The 19,020-nt window shown below is 44.3% G+C and overlaps 1 protein-coding gene across 2 annotated transcripts in view; it reads left to right on the forward strand.

Moving 5' to 3' along the window:
• The window catches only part of C8b (complement C8 beta chain), a 37,008-nt gene extending 19,390 nt beyond the window's left edge, over positions 1–17,618 (forward strand). For both annotated transcript variants that reach the window (XM_036179888.1, XM_036179889.1), the window contains 6 exons: positions 1,941–2,181; positions 5,227–5,355; positions 6,677–6,840; positions 14,033–14,186; positions 15,255–15,323; positions 17,100–17,618. In XM_036179888.1, the coding sequence (XP_036035781.1) occupies positions 1,941–2,181; positions 5,227–5,355; positions 6,677–6,840; positions 14,033–14,186; positions 15,255–15,323; positions 17,100–17,251 (909 nt within the window). In that variant the 3' untranslated portion in view covers positions 17,252–17,618. The remainder of the gene's footprint in view (positions 1–1,940; positions 2,182–5,226; positions 5,356–6,676; positions 6,841–14,032; positions 14,187–15,254; positions 15,324–17,099) is intronic.
• The last annotated feature ends 1,402 nt before the right edge of the window (positions 17,619–19,020 follow it).

A 19,020-nucleotide genomic window follows, 5' to 3' on the forward strand; every position in this document is an offset into this window, starting at 1 on the left:
TTGTAAGCAATATATCACTTAATCATTTATATCAGCTGCAATATAGCACAGTGTAAGTTCTAGAGGAAATCTGAGTGAGGTGTTTTGCTAGCTTAGAAAAGGAGGGTGTATCTGGGACTTCCAGGGATGGTATTAAATAGGCAAGAGCTAAATAGAGAACTGAAAGACAAGCAAACTCATGTCCAGAAGAACTTCGAAGCAGAGGAAATGGTTGTTACACGGTCACCTCATGCAGGTTTAGGGGTCAGTACAGAGTTGGATAAAGGCCTACACTCAGTGTGGCTGATGGAAAATGGACAGGCATGGAGAGGAACACTCAATGTCAGGGCAGCTGACAGCAGTCAGAGAACTGGTGGATGGAATGTGAAGGTTATATATCCAAAGTAAGAGAGCCGATTCTGTCTGAAGGCAATAATGAGCTAATGCAGCCATGTTTGCTCCCCCCACCTTTGGTTGTTTTTGTTTTTGTTTTTGTTTTGTTTTGTTTTTGCCTGAAGGAGTATTATCATAATGTTTTCAGAGGTTTAGGATCTTGACTCTGATGAGGGCAATGAAAGCAGATTAATGAGAGAAGGGAGAACAGAGAGGAAGTTTTATAATAATGTGTCAACTGAAATAACAGTCAGCAAAGACTGTCAGAGAATGCCTTTGTGTATCTGGGAACCGTGGACTATGGCAACGGGAGTGAGCATGCTCTAGTCAGCTGCATTGTTCTCAGGGGATTAAAGCAAGGAACGTTTTTAAAGGCAAAAATAAGGAGGATTGCAGACAGCAATCTTTGGCCACAGGGTTCTAGCACTATGGGTGACACCATTCTGAAGCTGGGCAGTAACTGGTCAAAGGCCCTTGGAGTAGTGTATTTTCGTGTATGGTGGCTGTCTTCCATGGCAGCTTCTATTATTGGACAATCATGAATGAGTACCTTTCCTTCATAACTTCCAGCCCTGATGGATTTTTACTTTCCTTCTGTTAGAGCTGCCACAGTCAACTCCATTTTGATTCTGACAACTTACATAACGCTGCAGAGAGGGATAGAGCAGAGGAGATTTGGCAAATGTGTGAGCCAAGTACTCAGTGACTGCTTATGCAGTCATGGTAAGAGAAAAAGGTCTCTGAGCCACTGGACAGGACTAGAATAGGGGGACATCAAGCCAGGTTGGACCGAAGTTGGTGGTTTTAGTGACAGTTCATGCAAGGCTGAATAGCTCTTTAGAGCTGAAGGGATCAGTTGGAATAGTGTAGCCCCAACCCCCATCCCTGCTTTCCCCCATGCAAGGATGTAGATGTAGCTCCATACAAGGGCCCGTTACCTCTCATGTGGTGATACCCAGCTCTCATCTGGCAAAACCGGCATTCAGTGTATGCCATACCTCCAGGGGACCCCAGACTTTTCCTGGAAAGGACCAGAGTAAATAATTGAGGCTTTACACAATACTGGGGGAGGGTCTGTTGGAACTACACAACTCTGCCACTGCAGTACAACAGACGCTGCAGACAATATGTAAGTGAGCGGGATTGGTAGTGTTTGTAAAACAGGCAGGAGATATGTTCTACAGGCCATGGTCACCTTCCCAAGGAACTATTGTTCACCTTGAGTGGTATAGGTTTTTGTTTTCAAAAGACATAGGTGAATGGTTGATGCTTACAAATTAGCAAATTCTGGCCCATCTATGTGGCCTCAAGTGGCCACATTCACCCTGTAGTGCAGGTTTCTGATTCTCCTTCACTATCTTCATTTGCTCCTGTAACAACATGTATTCAGTACTCATCCAAGCCAAAAAGGATGCTGGAATATTTATGAGAACTGAAATCTTCTCAAATGTCCTAAAGGAATCATAAGCATGATGACCCCGGGCAAGATGGTATTTGTAAAGTTCATTTTCCTACTCACGATTCCTAACTCTAAAGGTCTGTTTTTCCCATGTTGGTCTTTCATCTAGAAAAGCAAGTTTCTGCATGCACGCTCTGTCCTTGAAGTGGCCCATTACAAGCTGAAGTCCAGAAGCCTCATGCTCCACTATGAATTCCTCCAGAGGGTGAAGAGCCTTCCCCTGGAGTACAGCTACGGGGAGTACCGAGATCTCCTTCGTGACTTTGGGACCCACTTCATCACCGAGGCCGTGCTCGGGGGCATTTACGAGTACACACTTATCATGAACAAAGACCTCATGGAGCAAGGAGGTGCATTGCCCAAGTGACACACCTGTCCTGGCCAGCACAGGGATAAGTGGCAGAGTCTTACACTAAAGCTTGGGTGGAAGAGTCTTGAACTATATCCCCATGTTCCTCCCCCTAACCTAGCTGTACCTCCATAGAGGCCTTGGTCTTTATCCTTCTCTTTTGGGCTTGGCTATGTCGGTCCTCCCAGCCCAACTCTCTCTCTCTTTGGGTGATCCCCCTTTCCATAGCTTCTGTATCCAACAGGCTGCAAGCTTGAATACCAGGTCACATGTTCATCCTGGATCACTGGATCATCGCACCTGGTTTCTTCTGTGGTTTCCACATCTCAGAAATAGTTCCACCATCTAGCCAGAGGCACAAGCCAAAAGCTTAGGCATCAACCTTAATTTCTTTTCTATTCTCCAACAAGTTTCTTCAGATCTACCTCCAAATTTCTTTTCCATTTTTCTTGTGTTTGTATATGTGTGTATATACCTCATGGAGATATATATATATATACTGCTGTGTGTGAGCACATGCATGTGTGGGTTCATGTTTAAATAATTGCACATGCATATGCAGGCCTGAGGTTGATGACAGGAAACATCCTCTATGTTCTTCCACAACAGCAATTGGAGCAGAGTCTCTCTATCAATCCCAGAGCTTGTCGATACGGCTAGTCTCCCTAACCAGCCTGCTCTAGGGATCCCTCGTCTCCAAATTTAGGAGCTACAATTACAAGCAGGCCACTGTGCCCACCTGGCCTTCACATGGGTTTCTGGAGATCCAAACTCTGTTACTTATTTTGTAAGACAAGCACTCTGCCTGTCCTTATAAGTCCTAGGCCTTATATTTGTTTTATAGTTAATACCATAGGCTCATCCTGTGACCAATGGTTCATTCACACTTGAATCTTAGTGTGAATATGAATTACAAGCAAATCTTTGGAACTTACCTCAGTTAGGCAAGATCCAAAGTTCTGTCTTTCTACCATCCTTGGAAATGATACCCAACTTGCTGGTCTATAGACGATTATTTATTTATTTACTTACTTACTTACTTACTTACTTACTTACTTACTTATTTACTTTTTTTGGTTTTTCGAGACAGGGTTTCTCTGTGTAGTTTTGTGCCTTTCTTGGAACTCACTCTGTAGTCCAGGTTGGCCTTGAACTCATGGAGATCTGCCTGGCTCTGCCTCCTGATTAAAAGGTGTGCCACCACCACCCAGCAATGATACTTTCACTAGTGAGGGCTTATATTACTATGGTTTTTCAGACTAATGGTCAGTCCCAATACTCCCCTTTCTTTCCATCTTGCCTATAGACATTCCAGAACTTTCCAACTGTCTTCAGTTACCAGTCTAGGCTGTGAATCTTGCTTTCTATTCCAGTATTCTGACTCAGGACTGAGCACTTGTCTGATTCTGTGAACTGTTCTAGGTCAGATGGTTTTTATCAGAGGAGTGAGGACTTAGTTAGAATTCCATGTACTTGCAAGAGGACATAGGATGTAAATGCATGTCTTCAGGACTTGGGTCTACCAAGATCAAAGGTACCATCATCCAAAAGAGTTGTTCCAAAGGTTCTGTCCATGATTTCTAAAACTGCCCCCTATAAATGGCCTAGAGAATTATACAGTTTGGAAATATTCAATTGACATCACCCTCAGAGTTTCTCCAGAGTACTGCCAAAGAAAGAGAAAAAAACTCTGCCTCATTTCATTCACAGCTGGAAAATTTGTGTGGCCATTGAGGCTCTTTTTCTTGTAATACCTATTATCTCAATGAGATTTGTATTTTAAGGGTTCAGACTACTCTGGAGAAAATTCTGTTCTACATTAATAATGCTAGAAAGCCTAGTAGTCAACAAGCCTCTCTTCCTCAGCCAGATTTAAAACAATTTAGAAAGGTCTTACATATAATTTCAGCAAGCCCCAGGAAGAAGATACCTTGGGGAGAATTTTAGGGGGATGAAGTAGGAAGGGATCCTCAAATAAGTAGGGGAAAATTATGTACCCACCCCCAGGTACTTTCAGACATATATATGCATTACTTCAACCAATTAATACATACCTCTTCCTCCTTTATCAAAGATTAGAGAAATGTATACCAGGGAAGCAAGGATTGGCACTAGCTCATAGCCATTGGATCAGTCACTAGGTACCTGTGCTGGCTAGTCTTGTGTCCACTTGACACAATCTGGAGTTATCTGAGATGAGGAACTTCACTTAAGAAAATGCCTCCATAAGATCTCTCTCTCTCTCTCTCTCTCTCTCTCTCTCTCTCTCTCTCTCTCTCTCTCTCATTTTTTTTACTTTATTTATTTACGTTTTCAAAACAAGGTTTCTCTGTAAGACAGTCCTCACTGTCCTAGAACTCACTCTGTAGATCAGGCTGACCTCAAACTCAAAGAGATCTACCTGCCTCTGCCTCCTGAGTGCTGGGGTTTAAGGCATGCACTGCCACCACCACCCAGTTTGTAGGACATTTTCTTAACTAGTGATTGACGGGGGAGGGCCAAGCCCATTGTAAGTGGAGCCAGCCCTCAGCTGGTGGTCCTGGGTTCTATAAGAAAGCAGGCTGAGCAAGCCATGGGGAGAAAACCAGTAAGCGGCACTCCTCCATGGCCTCTGATCAGTTCCTGCCCTGCTTAAGTTCCTGTCCTGACTTCCTTTGATGGTGAACTGTGATGGTAAGCTAAACAAACCCTTTCCTCCCCAATTTGCTTTTAGTTATGATGTTTCATCACAGCAACAGTAACCCTAACTAAGAGAATACCTGATGAGGAGTCTGGGTTTTAGAGGCCAGTTCTGAACACATGACCTCTTTGAAGGCTTCAGCTACCCTCAGAGACTCTGAGGAGGAGGCTAGAACAGGAACTTGGGACTGATCTCTGTGGTGGTCTCTTCCCTGTCCCTTATACCTTTTTTCTCCAGATTGAGGACATATTTATTTGAACCCAGGACCCTATGACACCAGGAAGGGTTCGGGTTAGAGTCAACCATAGGAAAAGGGACAAAGTGAATGACCTAGTAGATCATGGACATCTTTCCTTTTTCCTTCAGATTACACATTCGAAGATGTTTCTGCCTGTGCTGGAGTGGATTTCCGAATTGGTGGTGCCGTCTCTAAAGTCTACCTCAAATTGGGTGTGTCACAGAAGAAATGCAATGATATTCTGAAAGAGATCAAAGGTGAGGCACGCTCATGTAACTTCTGCGCTTGCAGCCTTTCTCTCCCTAGCAACACTGTCCTAGGCTTTCTTTAAGCATGGGATAGTCCAAAGCATTTCAATGAAAATAATCATCTAATAAATACTTCCTACTAGTATAATGAATAAAAAAATAATGAATGAGGTTGAATTCCCATTTTCACAGTGAGCATATGGGGTAGGTAAAAGGCAAAAAGACCAATATCTAGGCTGAAACTTTAAGGCCAAGTTTCCAGAACTGTGACTTATAACCTGAGTGTGAGTACTACTGCACATAGTGCTAATGACATCACTCTACTCTAGGGGCTGAGAGTGGTCCTGGCTAGAGAGAGAAGCTGGGAGCCTAGGCAAGGTAGCAGAGGCTGGGCCTTGCCTGACATAAAACCTGCCAAAGAGATTAGGAAATCTGGTGCAGCGCCATCCATATGGCAGAGGCCACAGGGCATAAAATGCTAGGCAAGAGTTAGGGGTAAAGCCATCCTGGGTGGAGAGCCAGGGTCTAGAAGCAGATACCTGGATGCAGTATGGGGAGTTGGGAAGCTAGCCTGTGGAGAGTAGGACTGAGACTGGGTGGCAGGGTTCTGATCCTGCTTCCCCACAGTTGTCTTTGTACGGGTCTGCCTGCCATGTGAAGAATCCCACACTGGGAGCAGTATACAGTAAAGCACAACTGCAGGAATTAGCTACTAGCCTACAGCAGCCACTTACACTTGAGAATGAGTAGCTGATATTGTTGATTATTTGTGCATTGTGGTGGGGCAGGATGCATTAGACTCTTCTAAGGAGACTTGTAGTTTAGTGACTATACAGGTACCTGAACAGATCATTGCTATTACCCACAAAGCCTCACTAATTACAATGCTTCTCTCCCTGTCTGCCCACTTACTTGCCAATCTATTATTTGTCTATATCTATCTGTCATCTACTTATCATCTATGTGTCTATTTACCTATCATCTTTCTGTGTATCTATCATCTGTGTACAATTCTCTTTGCCTATCTATCTAGCTATCATCCATCACCTACTTCTCTCTGTCTCTCTCCCATATACTAATTCAATAATGTACATGTGTATATGTTCATGACGAATCTATCCTTGTTCTCCTCATTTGTACTATGCATGATTGGGTAAGTTTCTACTTGCCCTATCACTCCCCTATGGTCAGGAACAAGTCTTCTTCTCCAATGTGTCCCAGACAAGCTCACTAAGAATCATGGGATCTCAATTGTTTCTTTAGCTGAAGTAAATTCCAAGGCACAAAAGTAGACCCTTTGAATCTGTACCACTCTTCCTGTCGGTTTCAGAAAGAAACAAGAGGAGCACCATGGTAGAAGACTTGGTAGTTCTGGTACGAGGAGGGACCAGTGAGTACATCACCACTTTGGCCTACAGGGAGCTGCCAACAGCTGAGCTGATGAGGGAATGGGGAGATGCCGTGCAGTACAACCCAGCAATCATCAAAATCAAGGTACATGCAGCTGCTATGCCCACTCCTTTTCTGTGTGGAACATGGTTTCTGAGAGTCCTGCTGTGAGCTATGTATGGAATATGGAGATCATTAAGACACAGGCCTCAATCTTGAGCTACTTGCATTATAATAGAAAATAGATGTGGGATAAACAGGTTAGAACACAGCACTCCATGCCACCTAAAGATTCCAAGTGCTTCCCTTGGTCCCCAATTTACTAAGGAAATTAGCATGTGCCATGCTGTTAGAAGATGCCAGAGGAACACAGAGACATGACAAGATGAAAAAGCCACCTAGGAAGGACAGTAGGTCAGCAGCATGCATACCCATCTCTTACAGGAGAGTGCAATATGTGATGATAATAATCAATGTGTTTGAAGCACCTACTACGTTCGCAGCACTGATGGGGCATTAGGAATGGTATCTAGAGTAATGCTTTCAGCAGTCTGCCTGTCAAATGTGCTTGTCTTCTTTTGTGACAAGTCAAGAGTCAGGAAGGTCATGTCCATCTGTGGCTGTTCAAGAATCTGTTAGGTCTAGACAAAAGAGTCTGTCTTCTTTCCTCCCCCTATGGGCTTGAGAAATAGAAAAAAATAATGATTCTTACCACCTGACTCCCACACAAGAAGACTCCTGCAACTGTAAATAAACTAAACAGATGCTTGTTAAAACAGGACTGTCACACACATCAGCAATGGTAGGTCCTTGCCTGTGGGGACAGCTGCACAGTAGTCATAGCATGCCTGACATCACTCTTTTCTTGCTGGTGCCTATACTGTCACTGATGGACCATTGTCCATCCCCCGAGAGTTCTCTTTGCAGACAAGAAGGGAAAATGGAGGACTGGACCTTGATGTGAGACTCTGCAGTCCTGACCCCAACGGTTTTTCCAACAGGACCTGCATTTGTGTGTCAAACACAGAGCTCCACAGAACACGAAGGCTGTCACTCAATTCTTGCGTCTGTATTTAGTCACTAATGACACTCACAGCACAATCACTGACAATCACAAGAGAGATACAGCTGACCATGTGTTGCAGGCAGCTCCAGAGAAATTCAAGCTTGACTGATGCCATAGTGACATTGTATGGCATCACAGCCAGGTGTGAGAGAGAATGGGAAGTTCAGAGGAAAACAGGCATCTGAATTTTTGTCCTGTACTATGATATCCTATCTGGTAATTGGTAACACTGAGACCTAGGGAGGATGGCTTGGTTACCCAGTGAGGACAAATGTGCCTGTCTGGGCTAGGGACTGTCGAGGTCAAACTGGTTGCATCAAGTGGGACACGATGGAAGAGAGTGTTTTAAGGTGCACAGCAGGAGTGACGCAGAAGTGCAGAAGACTTCTATGCATCTCTGTGCAAGTCACCTGCTCGGCAAACACATGTTCATCCATCTCCCGCTTCATGCACTTCTCTGTGGTCTCAGAAACTGCAGGCTGCTTTCACATTATCTCAGAATAAGGCCTCTCAACAGAGGCAGCTTTCCAGGAGGAGTGATGGCTGATTTTCAGGACAGCAGAGCCCACTGGATAAACAATTCCTTTGCTACTGCCTGAGTATAATAAATTGTTCTATGAGAAGACCTGAGATGAGCTTTCTGCAGATGCAAGGGATGCAAGCAAGAACTATCTCATGTTGTTTCCTAGTAAACACAGACAGGGAGAGGTGGCATCTTGTTAAAAGAAGAGTTAGAGATGGCAATGGATAAATAAAGAGATTTTTTTAAGCACAAAAAAGATGAAAATTATGCTCAAGCTGCAGAAAATGAACACATGCCTATAAAATAGAAAAATAGAAGTAAATTTGAGAATACATTTGCTTTGTGACAACAATAAAGCTCAAGAAGAACGAGGAATTTATGGAATAAAAATAGAAGCTGAGCTGTTTAGACGCTAATCAGATGAAAAGAAAGTAGCTGGATGTGGGGAACCAAGAACTCAATGGCAGAATTAAAACCCACATTGGAAACTATAAAGAACAGAATTGACACTGCAGAAAATTGAGTCAGTGATGTGGAAGGTACTATAAAAATGCTCTTCTAATGCAGAAACAAAAGACAAGGAGATTAAAACAGTGATGGAAAAGAAATATGATGGATAGAGTACAGAGGTAGAAACTGAAGCCACCAAGACTCCTTCCTGAGCAAGCAACAAGATTAAATGTGCACATACATTCATCAGGCACATAGTAGAGAAGCGGCCCTCCCCTGACAAACCAGGATGAACACAGTGTTGAAACCTGAGCCGAAGTACTGGAAACAAAACAAAACAATACTGCAACACCCTGCTGACATGGTTTGCTTTTAGGAACAAATGTATCCCCCAGTAGTAAAAATCAAATGCCAAAGCCATTCCAACATGCAGTGTACCAGCAACCCTAGTCTTTAAAGGAAAAAAGCTTTGTGACCTGGTGAAATGTTCCTCAGTGGGTGAACTCCAAAGGCATTTTGAGACAAAACAAAAAGAGTTGTCAGATTTAGCTGATGAAAATACAGAGCAGCCGGTATTGAACTTCAGATAAAGAAGGAATGATTCTCTTAGTATAAGCATCTCTTGTGTGTTGAATGGAACATGGTTATTCTTGAATTATTCCCTATCTGACTTTTTAATGGAGCTGGGAGTCTTGTATTTAACTGGTAATCCTAATCATTGGTCTGTCATCTGCATATGTTTCTGCATGGGTCAAGGTAGTGAGGTAGGGTTGGAATATGAAGACATTGCATCACCTAGGTTAGAAGGAGAAAATATGAGTGGTGCTCACACAGAGGTCAGAATGGCCTAAGTCATGCTGCAAAGAAACAACCATACCTTAGCATCTTAGTTCAATATGAATCAACTTCCCAATTAAACATGCCCAAGAAATATTGAGAAGAGAGCTCCGCCCAATATGGTCATTCAAACACCCAAAACAGCTGATAATGGCTCTGAAGATCACTAGAAGTCTTAAGTTACTTCACTTTGTGCTCCAGCTCACCTGTCAGTGGTCAAAACAAGTCACACTGAAAGCCTGCTTTTGGGGACCTACAGCCCTACTGTGCACAAACCTTCCTCTGAAGACTGTAGCCCTACTGTATGAAAACCTGCCTCTGAGTATCTATAGCCCTACTATGTGCAAACTTTCTTCTAAAGAGATGTATCTCTACCCTGTGCAAACCAGATTTTGAAAGCTACAGCTCTCTATGTTCCTCTGCTGAAATGTAGCCCTATGATGTGCAACCCTGCTTTGGAAGATCTGCAATCCTATCACATGTAAACCTGCTTTTGAAAGGCTATGTTCAAAAGGAGATCTGAAATCTTTGATAAGCAGTAGTAATGCTTTCAAGAAGCAAATTCACTCAAAAGATTTTCTTAAAGCAAAAGAAAAGATTTTAAAAAAATGCAATGTGTTAACACTATTACAGTAAAACCATGTCAGTTAGGGACACAGAAGATAACTCAGAGGTAAAGTTCTCATTGTACAAGCATTAAGACTTGAGTTCCTCCCCAGAACCCTTATTTTTAAAAAAGCTGTGTGGTGGTGGCCTGTGTTTGTAACCCCAGTGCTGAGAGAGCAGAGACAGGCAGACTGCTGGGCTCATTGGCCAGCCAGCCTAGCCTAATCAGTGAGCTCCAGGATAGTGAGAGACTGTCTCAAAACAACACAAGGTGCATGGCTCCTGAACATGAGCCAGGGTTGACCTCTGGCCTCTATGTCACCAACATGAACACATGCACACCACAAAAACAAATGGTAGTTAGAAAGTAGGCAGATAATTTACCAATAATGATGATGACGATTTACCACAAATAAGAGCCCTATTATGTGAAAAATGACACAATTCATAAGAAGAATACAATCTCTAGGGAAATGGACACCCACCCATCCGTTTGCTAATAAATAACCTCTCCCAATAAAAAATAACATAACAGTCTTATCTTCATCTATCAAATAACAATGACTTAAAAAGCTGTACTACTTAAAGCATTGTGAGGACTGAGAGGCCTTTTGTGAGGTAGGGTGACTGTAGTCTAAGAAGATATTTTGAACAAGTATCTCCATACTGTTAAAAAGGTTGATGACATTTGGTCCAATTTTAATTTTTTTTTGTAAATAAATATGTATAGAGACAAATTGGCTTTGGATACTTGTAGCAGCATAACGTAAAAGGGCAAAGGTATCAATTGGAGGCTAAAAAACCAGGAGCTGAATAAATAACCAGTCCGTCCATGTATCCTGAAGCTGAAGAAAGACATTTTATCAACACAGGCTAAGTCACACATATAGAGCCTCATAGAATAAGTGAAAAGATGAGATATAAAATTGCATTTATGCACCAGCTTGGTATGATTATCTAACTGTCCATAAGTCTAAAAATATATACTGATTAACAGGCAACAAACCACGATATTAACAGTCCAAGCTCACCCTGGGTGGAGGCCCTACCTTTTTCAGTCTACCTAGCTTTTCTGTGCCCCAGTTTTCTCAACTGTTCCAGGAGGAGACACAGGACTAACCAATTCTCAGACCACTGTGAAGACTTAGGAGATGTGTATGTAGTTAAACTTCTTGTGGTGCTAGCTGTGGTGACGATTATTCGACATGGTTAAGAACAATAAGGTGTACTGCAGAGATTTGCATGGAGCTTAATAGACATTCTCCAGCCTCACCTCTAAATGGTGTGATAAATAAAATTTTTCCAAAGGGCAAGTGTGTTAAAGACCTGAGTGACCATTGTATTCAAGACTGAGTATCTAAGGGAGAGATGCAGAAGAAAGAGGTAGCGGGGTGAGGGGAAGAGAGGAGAAAGGGAGGGAGGTGAAGGAAGGCAGGAAAACACGCAGTAAGCAAAAAATGGGCACAGCCATATTGACTGAAACCTAAGGGCTGCCTTGAAGCCCCACTGGGGTTTCTGCTTCACCAAAGCAACCTGCCATAGCCTGCAAAGTTTGGGGGACACATGGGTGAGACTAGTGACGGGAACTCCTGAGTCTCCCGTATCAGTAATCAACCTAAACTAGTAGGGAATACACAGGCTTTGGACTCCAGTTCTGTGGTACTGGGATTGTCATCTTGGTGTTCTTGTTTGTTTTTTAATGAGTCGTGTAACCACCTGGAGTTTCCCCTCATCCGACAACTGCGCTAATCATCATCATCTTGTGAGGACGGGCCCTCTTCTAAAAGCTCCTCAGCTCCCGAGGTGCAGTGTACATGGGGAGTTTATCAGGTTTGGCTGCCGGCTAGCGCTGTGTCTTGGTAGGAAAACACCATGGTAGTTAAAGTAGGCCTTTCAAGAGGCTCGGAGCAAAAGCCAAAAGCTGACTGGTAGAACCTTATCAGTGGTGTAAAGCGAGCTCCCTCCCCCCATGTGTGACCAGCGGGCTGGTCTCTCTGAAAACAGCCTCTGGATCAATTCATTGACCACAGACCGGTGAGACAATGGGACCTCCAAGGGGCCTTGCTTTGCCCACTAGAGCGAAGGTCAGCATCAGATGCATTAAGAAATGGAAGCAATTTTCTTCCCACTGGAGGCTTCTATTAGGCATGATTGCCTGCATTTAGACAGACCCTAAACTCTCCAGGGCTGAATTAGGACCGGATCACAAACAAAATCTGGAGAGGAACCAGGCCCTGGAGCTGCATCCCTAACCGAGAGGAGCAGAACACTGACAAACAGTAGTTTGGTTCTTCTCCCACCTCGAAGTCACAGCCCCTGACACACATGTGCAGTGACCAGCACCTGCGGCGTCTGCTTGTACTTTTCTAACCTCTGCCCCGTTGTCTCCCATGCGCACTGCCTCACGCAGACCCACTTCAGCTAGCCATCCTCTTTACCCTTAATCTGCAGCTGTGCCCAGGGACAGAGAGGGCAGCTCCAAGCCTCTCTCCCTGCCAACTTACTGTCAAACGGAGAGGAGAATGGAGACTCCTCATGAAAAGGTTTAAGGATCATAAAGGAACGTTGGGAAGGCAAAGTAGTATCAAATAAGTAGCTCAGAGACTTCTGAGGGAAGGGTCTGGGAGCATTGGAGTAAGGTTTCTGCAGTGAGCTTTTGGATTATATGAGTGGTTCCCATAAAGCTCAAGGTAGTGATGCAGGGAGAGCCTTCCTAAAGTATGCCAAAGGGTGTCGAAGGATCGCCTGCCAGTCACACCGAGACAGATGAGCTCCTCTGCTCCCCTCTGTGAAACTATATTGGGTAGATGTGCCTCGACCCTCGGTGGGGTTGTGTCCAGATAAACCTATCATGAATTGAAAATACCAAGGCAGAAATGCATTCAACACACCTGACCTGTGGAGCACAGCTAGGCATCACTGTAGCCTGGGAGCTTTGGGCTTCTCACGACCCTGGAGATGACTGGGCTGGATCCCCAGACACTGGCTGCTGTGTGGTGTTGTGGATATCGCTATGTATAAATAAAATGCTGATTGGCCAGTAGCCAGGCAGGAAGTATAGGTGAGACAAGAGAAAAGAGAATTCTGGGAGGTGGAAGGCTGGATCAGAGAGATACTGCCAGCCGCCGCAATGACAAGCGAGATGTAAGGTACTGGTAAGCCACGAGCCATGTGGCAACTTATAGACTAACAGAAATGGGTTAATTTAAGATATAAGAATGAGATAGCAAGAAGCCTGCCATGGCCATACAGTTTGTAAGCATTATAAGTTCCTGTGTGTTTACTTGGTTGGGTCTGAGCGTCTATGGGCCTGGCGGGTGAGAGAGATTTGTCCTGACTGTGGGCCAGGCAAAAAAACTCTAGCTACAGTGTAGTACTCCCAGGAGAGCCTGTCACTACCCTGGAAAGCTCACAGTGCACTTCAACTAAATGGGAATCACCTTCTTGCCTTCCAAAAGTGGAGAGAGCTTACGTTGGACCCATGTAAGTCAGAGACTGTTTGTAAGCCTCTAGTGTACACTAGTGTCTATCTCCATCTCTGGCTTCAGAAGTCCCTGGGAATAGAGATTCTCACGTTAGAGTTATTTTAGATTTGTGCCTAACCCTTAGTACATATTTCTTGTTAATTGATTTGAACTTGAACAAATGAACTTCTGTCTCCCAGGTGGGGGAGACAGAGAGGACAGGTATCTAGCTGCAGTCTGGAGCATCTATCCTGTCCTGCAGGGATGCTCCTGCATTTTCTGTGCACTTCCTGTCCATTCCCTGTGGCTTTGCTTTGAACTCTAGTTGATGCGTTGTCTCTTCTGTCCCAGGTGGAGCCCCTGTATGAGCTTGTGACAGCCACGGACTTCGCCTACTCCAGCACAGTGAAACAGAACATAAAGAAGGCACTAGAGGAATTCCAGGTGGAGGTCAGCTCCTGCCACTGCGCTCCTTGCCAAGGCAATGGAGTCCCTGTCCTGAAAGGTACCGCCTTAGAGAGCACTGGGGTCCTTTGCAGAAGGCGTAGTTTGCAGAGAGGCTGATTCTGGGGGCCACTGTTGCCCACTTCTAATTCTCAGGGTCATGCCCAGGATCCCTACAGTGGGTGGGACAAACCGGGAAGAGTAAGGTTGTAGTCTCAGGCTTATTATGGTGGGGTGTCAAGATAGAGGAAGGGTTCATTCCAGCACCCTAAACAGGACAGCAGGAGCCTTTGATTACTGCCCAACGCAGGGAGCTAGCCTTAGTCAGGCAGGGATCATGTCCATAGAGCAAGCCCAGAAGTTCACAAGAGAGAACATTTGAGGGGAGGAGATTCCAGGCCAACAGTGGCACTGAGAGCTATGTGTGGAGTTTTTCCGATGGGGAGGCTAGGAGACAGGGTACGGCCTGCGGTTTCCTCTATCAGATAAGGTCCCCTCCATGGTGGTCATTTCACAGGAAGTGAAAGGAGATCAGCTCATCAGCTCAGAGTTTGAGCCCAGGAGTACTGTCATCTTTCTTGCCTTACAAGAAAGTTAGAACTAGAAGCTGTTGTCCATTGGCTTGTAGAATAGAGGCAAGGGGTAACATGGAGTCAGAGGAGGACATTCACAGGGTCTGTCCTGAGGAGACATTCTTCAGGATCAGATGAGAGACATGCCGAGGGGACAGATTCCAGCTCAACATAGAGAAGCACTTCCAGAGGCTCAGAATTTCCTGACGGTAGGTAAAGAGCGGGAAGTTCCCTAGAGGCACTCAACAGAGACTAGACTATTGTGAATGATGACTAGCCTCAGCGACTGCTAATGCAATGTCTGATCCTGAAAGCTTATAAATGTGAGTCAAAGGTCAGCTAAGGAGCAATTTTCTCAATAGCACCATATAATCCTGGTGATGGCAGTGAACACCCCTTGATGAGGACTCCCCCAGAAAGGAGCTGGTCTTGGCACTGTACCTTTGTGTTACATACATCCCACCCACTCTCTGATCCACATAGCTACCTGATGGAAATGCAGTTGCTTGGGACTGAGCTCCTGAGTCCTGGTTTCACTCTCTCCCTATTTTCCTCAGGATCACACTGTGAATGCATTTGCCCTGCTGGTTTCCAAGGTGTAGCCTGCGAGGTTACCAATCGGAAAGGTAATGAGTCTTCTAAAGTTGGTTGGGTATGTAGACTCTGGGAAAATGTAGAGAATGACCAAAAAGAGCACTGCAAGGTGGGGTGTAGACTAGGAGACAGCCATTGTGGTGTTCAGGATCCTGACTCCTTCATGATTTTATCATCTACTGTCGAGAATGTGCCATGGTGTAGGACTGCTAATGTGTGACATTCCCAAGCCCTCTTGGGTTGTTGTGGAAAGCTTATGTTCTTTTTGTATCATTCAACTTTCAAAATCCAATGTGTGTGTGTGTGTGTGTGTGTGTGTGTGTGTGTGTGTGTGTGTACATCATCTGTGGAAATTCCTATAACATGCCCCATACCTCAGGGGAATTAGTCAATTCCTGCTGTAGACGCCCACAGGATTTTGAAGATATGTGCACAGAGCCCTTTTCACATTGTATCTCCTCCCCTCCTTCTGTAAGTAATGCCTTATCCCATTGACTTCTGCACCTCCATGACTCAGGAACACTTGTCTCTCAATGATTGATAGATAGATAGATAAAAAGACAGACTAATAGATGTCCCTTCCAACTCTCAAATTCTTTGCCCATTCTGTCATATAAGAATTATAAATCTCACATTCCTCTCTAATTTTTATTCCTTTCTATGTATTTTTGATGATACCTTTAAAATGGACATATCATATCTAATAAAGCAGTAGACATCCTCTGTGCACTTTGCTATGTACTGGGTACCTTGGCTGGGTTCTTGAACTCAGCTTGAGTTCAGATTTCATCACCATCATTTAGTAACTCTGACTTGAACACTTGATCTCTCTGCATCTGTGAAATGGACATGATACTGTTTACTACCTCACAGTGCTAACTTAAGTTTATAATGAGGCAAATAAGTCATTTAGAATGATGGCTAATACACTGTAAAAGCAAATTAAGCACAGTAGATAACATAGCTCCCATACATGAAAAACTATCCAGTTTCTTACAACTGTGAAGTGTCTAATCTGGAAACCATCCATTTACCATTTCCCTCCTACACTCACATCTACCCATCCATCCATCTGTCCATGCCTCTGTCCACCCACCCACCTGTTCACCATCTACTCACCCATCTATCCACCAACATGTTTATCCATCCATCCATCCATCCACCCACTCACCCATCTATTCATATTCATGCATTCATTCACCCATCATCTTCCCACCACCCATATATGCATCTACCCATCTACTCAACTATCTATCCATCTATCCATCCACCCACCCACCCCCACTCACCTATTCATCTTCCTAATATCCAATACATATTTGCAGAAGGCCTTCTGTATGCCAGCCTACATGTTGTGACTCATTATAACTAAATCAGGTAGAGCCTCTGTCATCACAAAGATTGTGATGTAAGGAGAAAGAGGAATTATTTCACAAACACATTTAAAGTTTCTATGCAAGAACTGCTACAAGTGCTCTGAGAGCTTAAAATACAGAAAAGTGATGAAGATTACGGATCCTGGGCGTCTGTGAAGAAATGCATGTTTACTGAGAGCTGAAGGGCTAATAGGATTGATAATGTCAATGGAAAGGCAAGAGTACTGGGGCCAAGGAATAATTGTAGAATATGTAAATGCCCTATGATAGTAGAGAGCAAAGAAAACAGTGGCCAGAGAGAAAGAGCCTTGTTTGCAACGGAGATATCAGAAAGAAGTCAGATTCCAAAAGCCTGTTGGCTTACTTACCCAGCCCTAGCCTTCCTCCTAGAGCCAGAGACAAATTCACTCTCATTGTCCTTCTTTCTTACAGATGTCCCTATTGATGGGAAGTGGAGTTGCTGGTCCAACTGGTCTGCATGCTCTGGAGGAAGTAAAATAAGACAAAGACAGTGTAACAATCCTCTCCCTCAGAAAGGAGGCAGGCCCTGTTCAGGCCCTGCTTCAGAAACACTCAACTGTTAGAAGAGGGAGCAGCCCCAGCTGGTGGGCAACCCAGCACAAGCTCTAGACCTCACCAACTCAGCTGGCTTCCCACACAGCAGCTCCCACCCAGGGCTGCCACAACAAAAGGCAATGCCACTCTGTCCTTTGAAGTTTGTAGTTTGTTCATGCATGTTAATTTGAATAAATAGTGGGTTAAGCAAAACCCTCAGTCCTTGCAAGGTAAAGCATCTCTGTGAACCTCCCTTTGCCCACTCTGCACTCTGGTTACCCTCACATGGTCTAGGAGCCAGAAACTATCTTGGTCACCACATAGTAGGTGTCTAATAATGAAACTGTAAATAATCGAGATGTTGTTCATCCCTTGGTAATCATAGTCTTATTCATATAAAATAAATACAGCCAATATCTATAAAAGGATTTCTGTGTGCCACTGATCCATTCCCATGACAACCTTGCAAGACAAATAAATGGGAAACAGACTTGGGAGAATACAGTAACTTGTTCCAGGTCAGACAATTAGGAAATGGCAGAATAGTGCTGCAGACGAAGCTCCTGAATTTTAAATTCTTAACTAGGAGCCTTGTCTCCTTTTCTGAATGAACATGTGGCTAGCAAAGAGCTGTTCATGGGATACAATGCAACTGAAAGCTGTGTGTCTGTGTATGTGTGTGTGCACCCACTTGTGAGCATGTGTGTGTGTGTGCTCGTGTGCATTTCATATTACTGCCCCGCCTCTGGCTGCTGCCTCATCAGGAGAGTGGCTTTAGCTTTGATGCTCAGTAGAGGAAACAAAGCATGTGGCAGCAGAAATCAGGAATCATTCTGGATGGTGGTCAATAACAGAATGGGACTGGGAGCCAAGGGCCAGGAAAATGATCGCTGCAAGAGAAAATGTTTACAGTGAAAAGAGGAGGTCACAGTGGCTGGAAAATGGGTCGAGCAGCTGTTGGCTATGGAGTAGTGTTCCCTGGGTCCCACCCCCACCCCAAGTGTGAGAGATGGTCTGCACATTCCACTTTGCTCACAGGGCTTTTGTGCAAATACTATTGTGGGGAGGGAGGATGGGAGCTTGAAGAGGTCAATAGGATGGCATCTGGTGTCCAAGCTACCAATATCTTCTTTTACATTTTTTAAATGCTAAGTGGTTACTCTCTCTATTTCTTATACATCCCCTCTTTTCATTGCTTTGGTTGCCCATGGACACATCTCCCTGATTGAGGAACTTTAGGTGAGTTTCTTGAAATAAAATGGATGGGAAAAGCAGTTTGCTAAAGGAAATTTGGTTCATCAGATTCATTTGCAATCAGTTGTTTTCTGCCAAGTCACCTGCCTTCCATCTGCAGCAGCTGGATTTGGTACTGGGTCCTGAGAGCTAAATACATCCATGGTACCAAAGCTTTTCTCCAGTCTAGCCTTGGCCAGCTATCTCCAATGGAGTCAGTAGGAAACTGGGAAGGAGCTGAGGACTCACTGCCTGGGGCAGTAGCAGGCAGCATGGCAGTTCTGTCTGCTTTCCTGCATCCCCCATCCCCTGCAATCGAACTGACGGGTCTGGGCCCTTGTTTAGCTTAATATTATTGCTTTGCTGTCTGCTGTTATTTCAACAGGATAATGCAATAATGTTTTATCTCTTTCATTATACGGAGGCTGTATAATTTTCTTGAGTTATAATCTATCTTCTTTTAAGATTCCCCCGAGACAGGGAAGAGCCACTCTGTCTTTGGTTGACGGGAGGCTCCCAGGAAGCTGACAGTAGCACATGGAAGCTGGCACCACCAAATTAAATT

The sequence above is a fragment of the Onychomys torridus genome, chromosome 2 (genome assembly GCF_903995425.1).
Source record: "Onychomys torridus chromosome 2, mOncTor1.1, whole genome shotgun sequence".
NCBI lineage: Eukaryota > Metazoa > Chordata > Mammalia > Rodentia > Cricetidae > Onychomys > Onychomys torridus.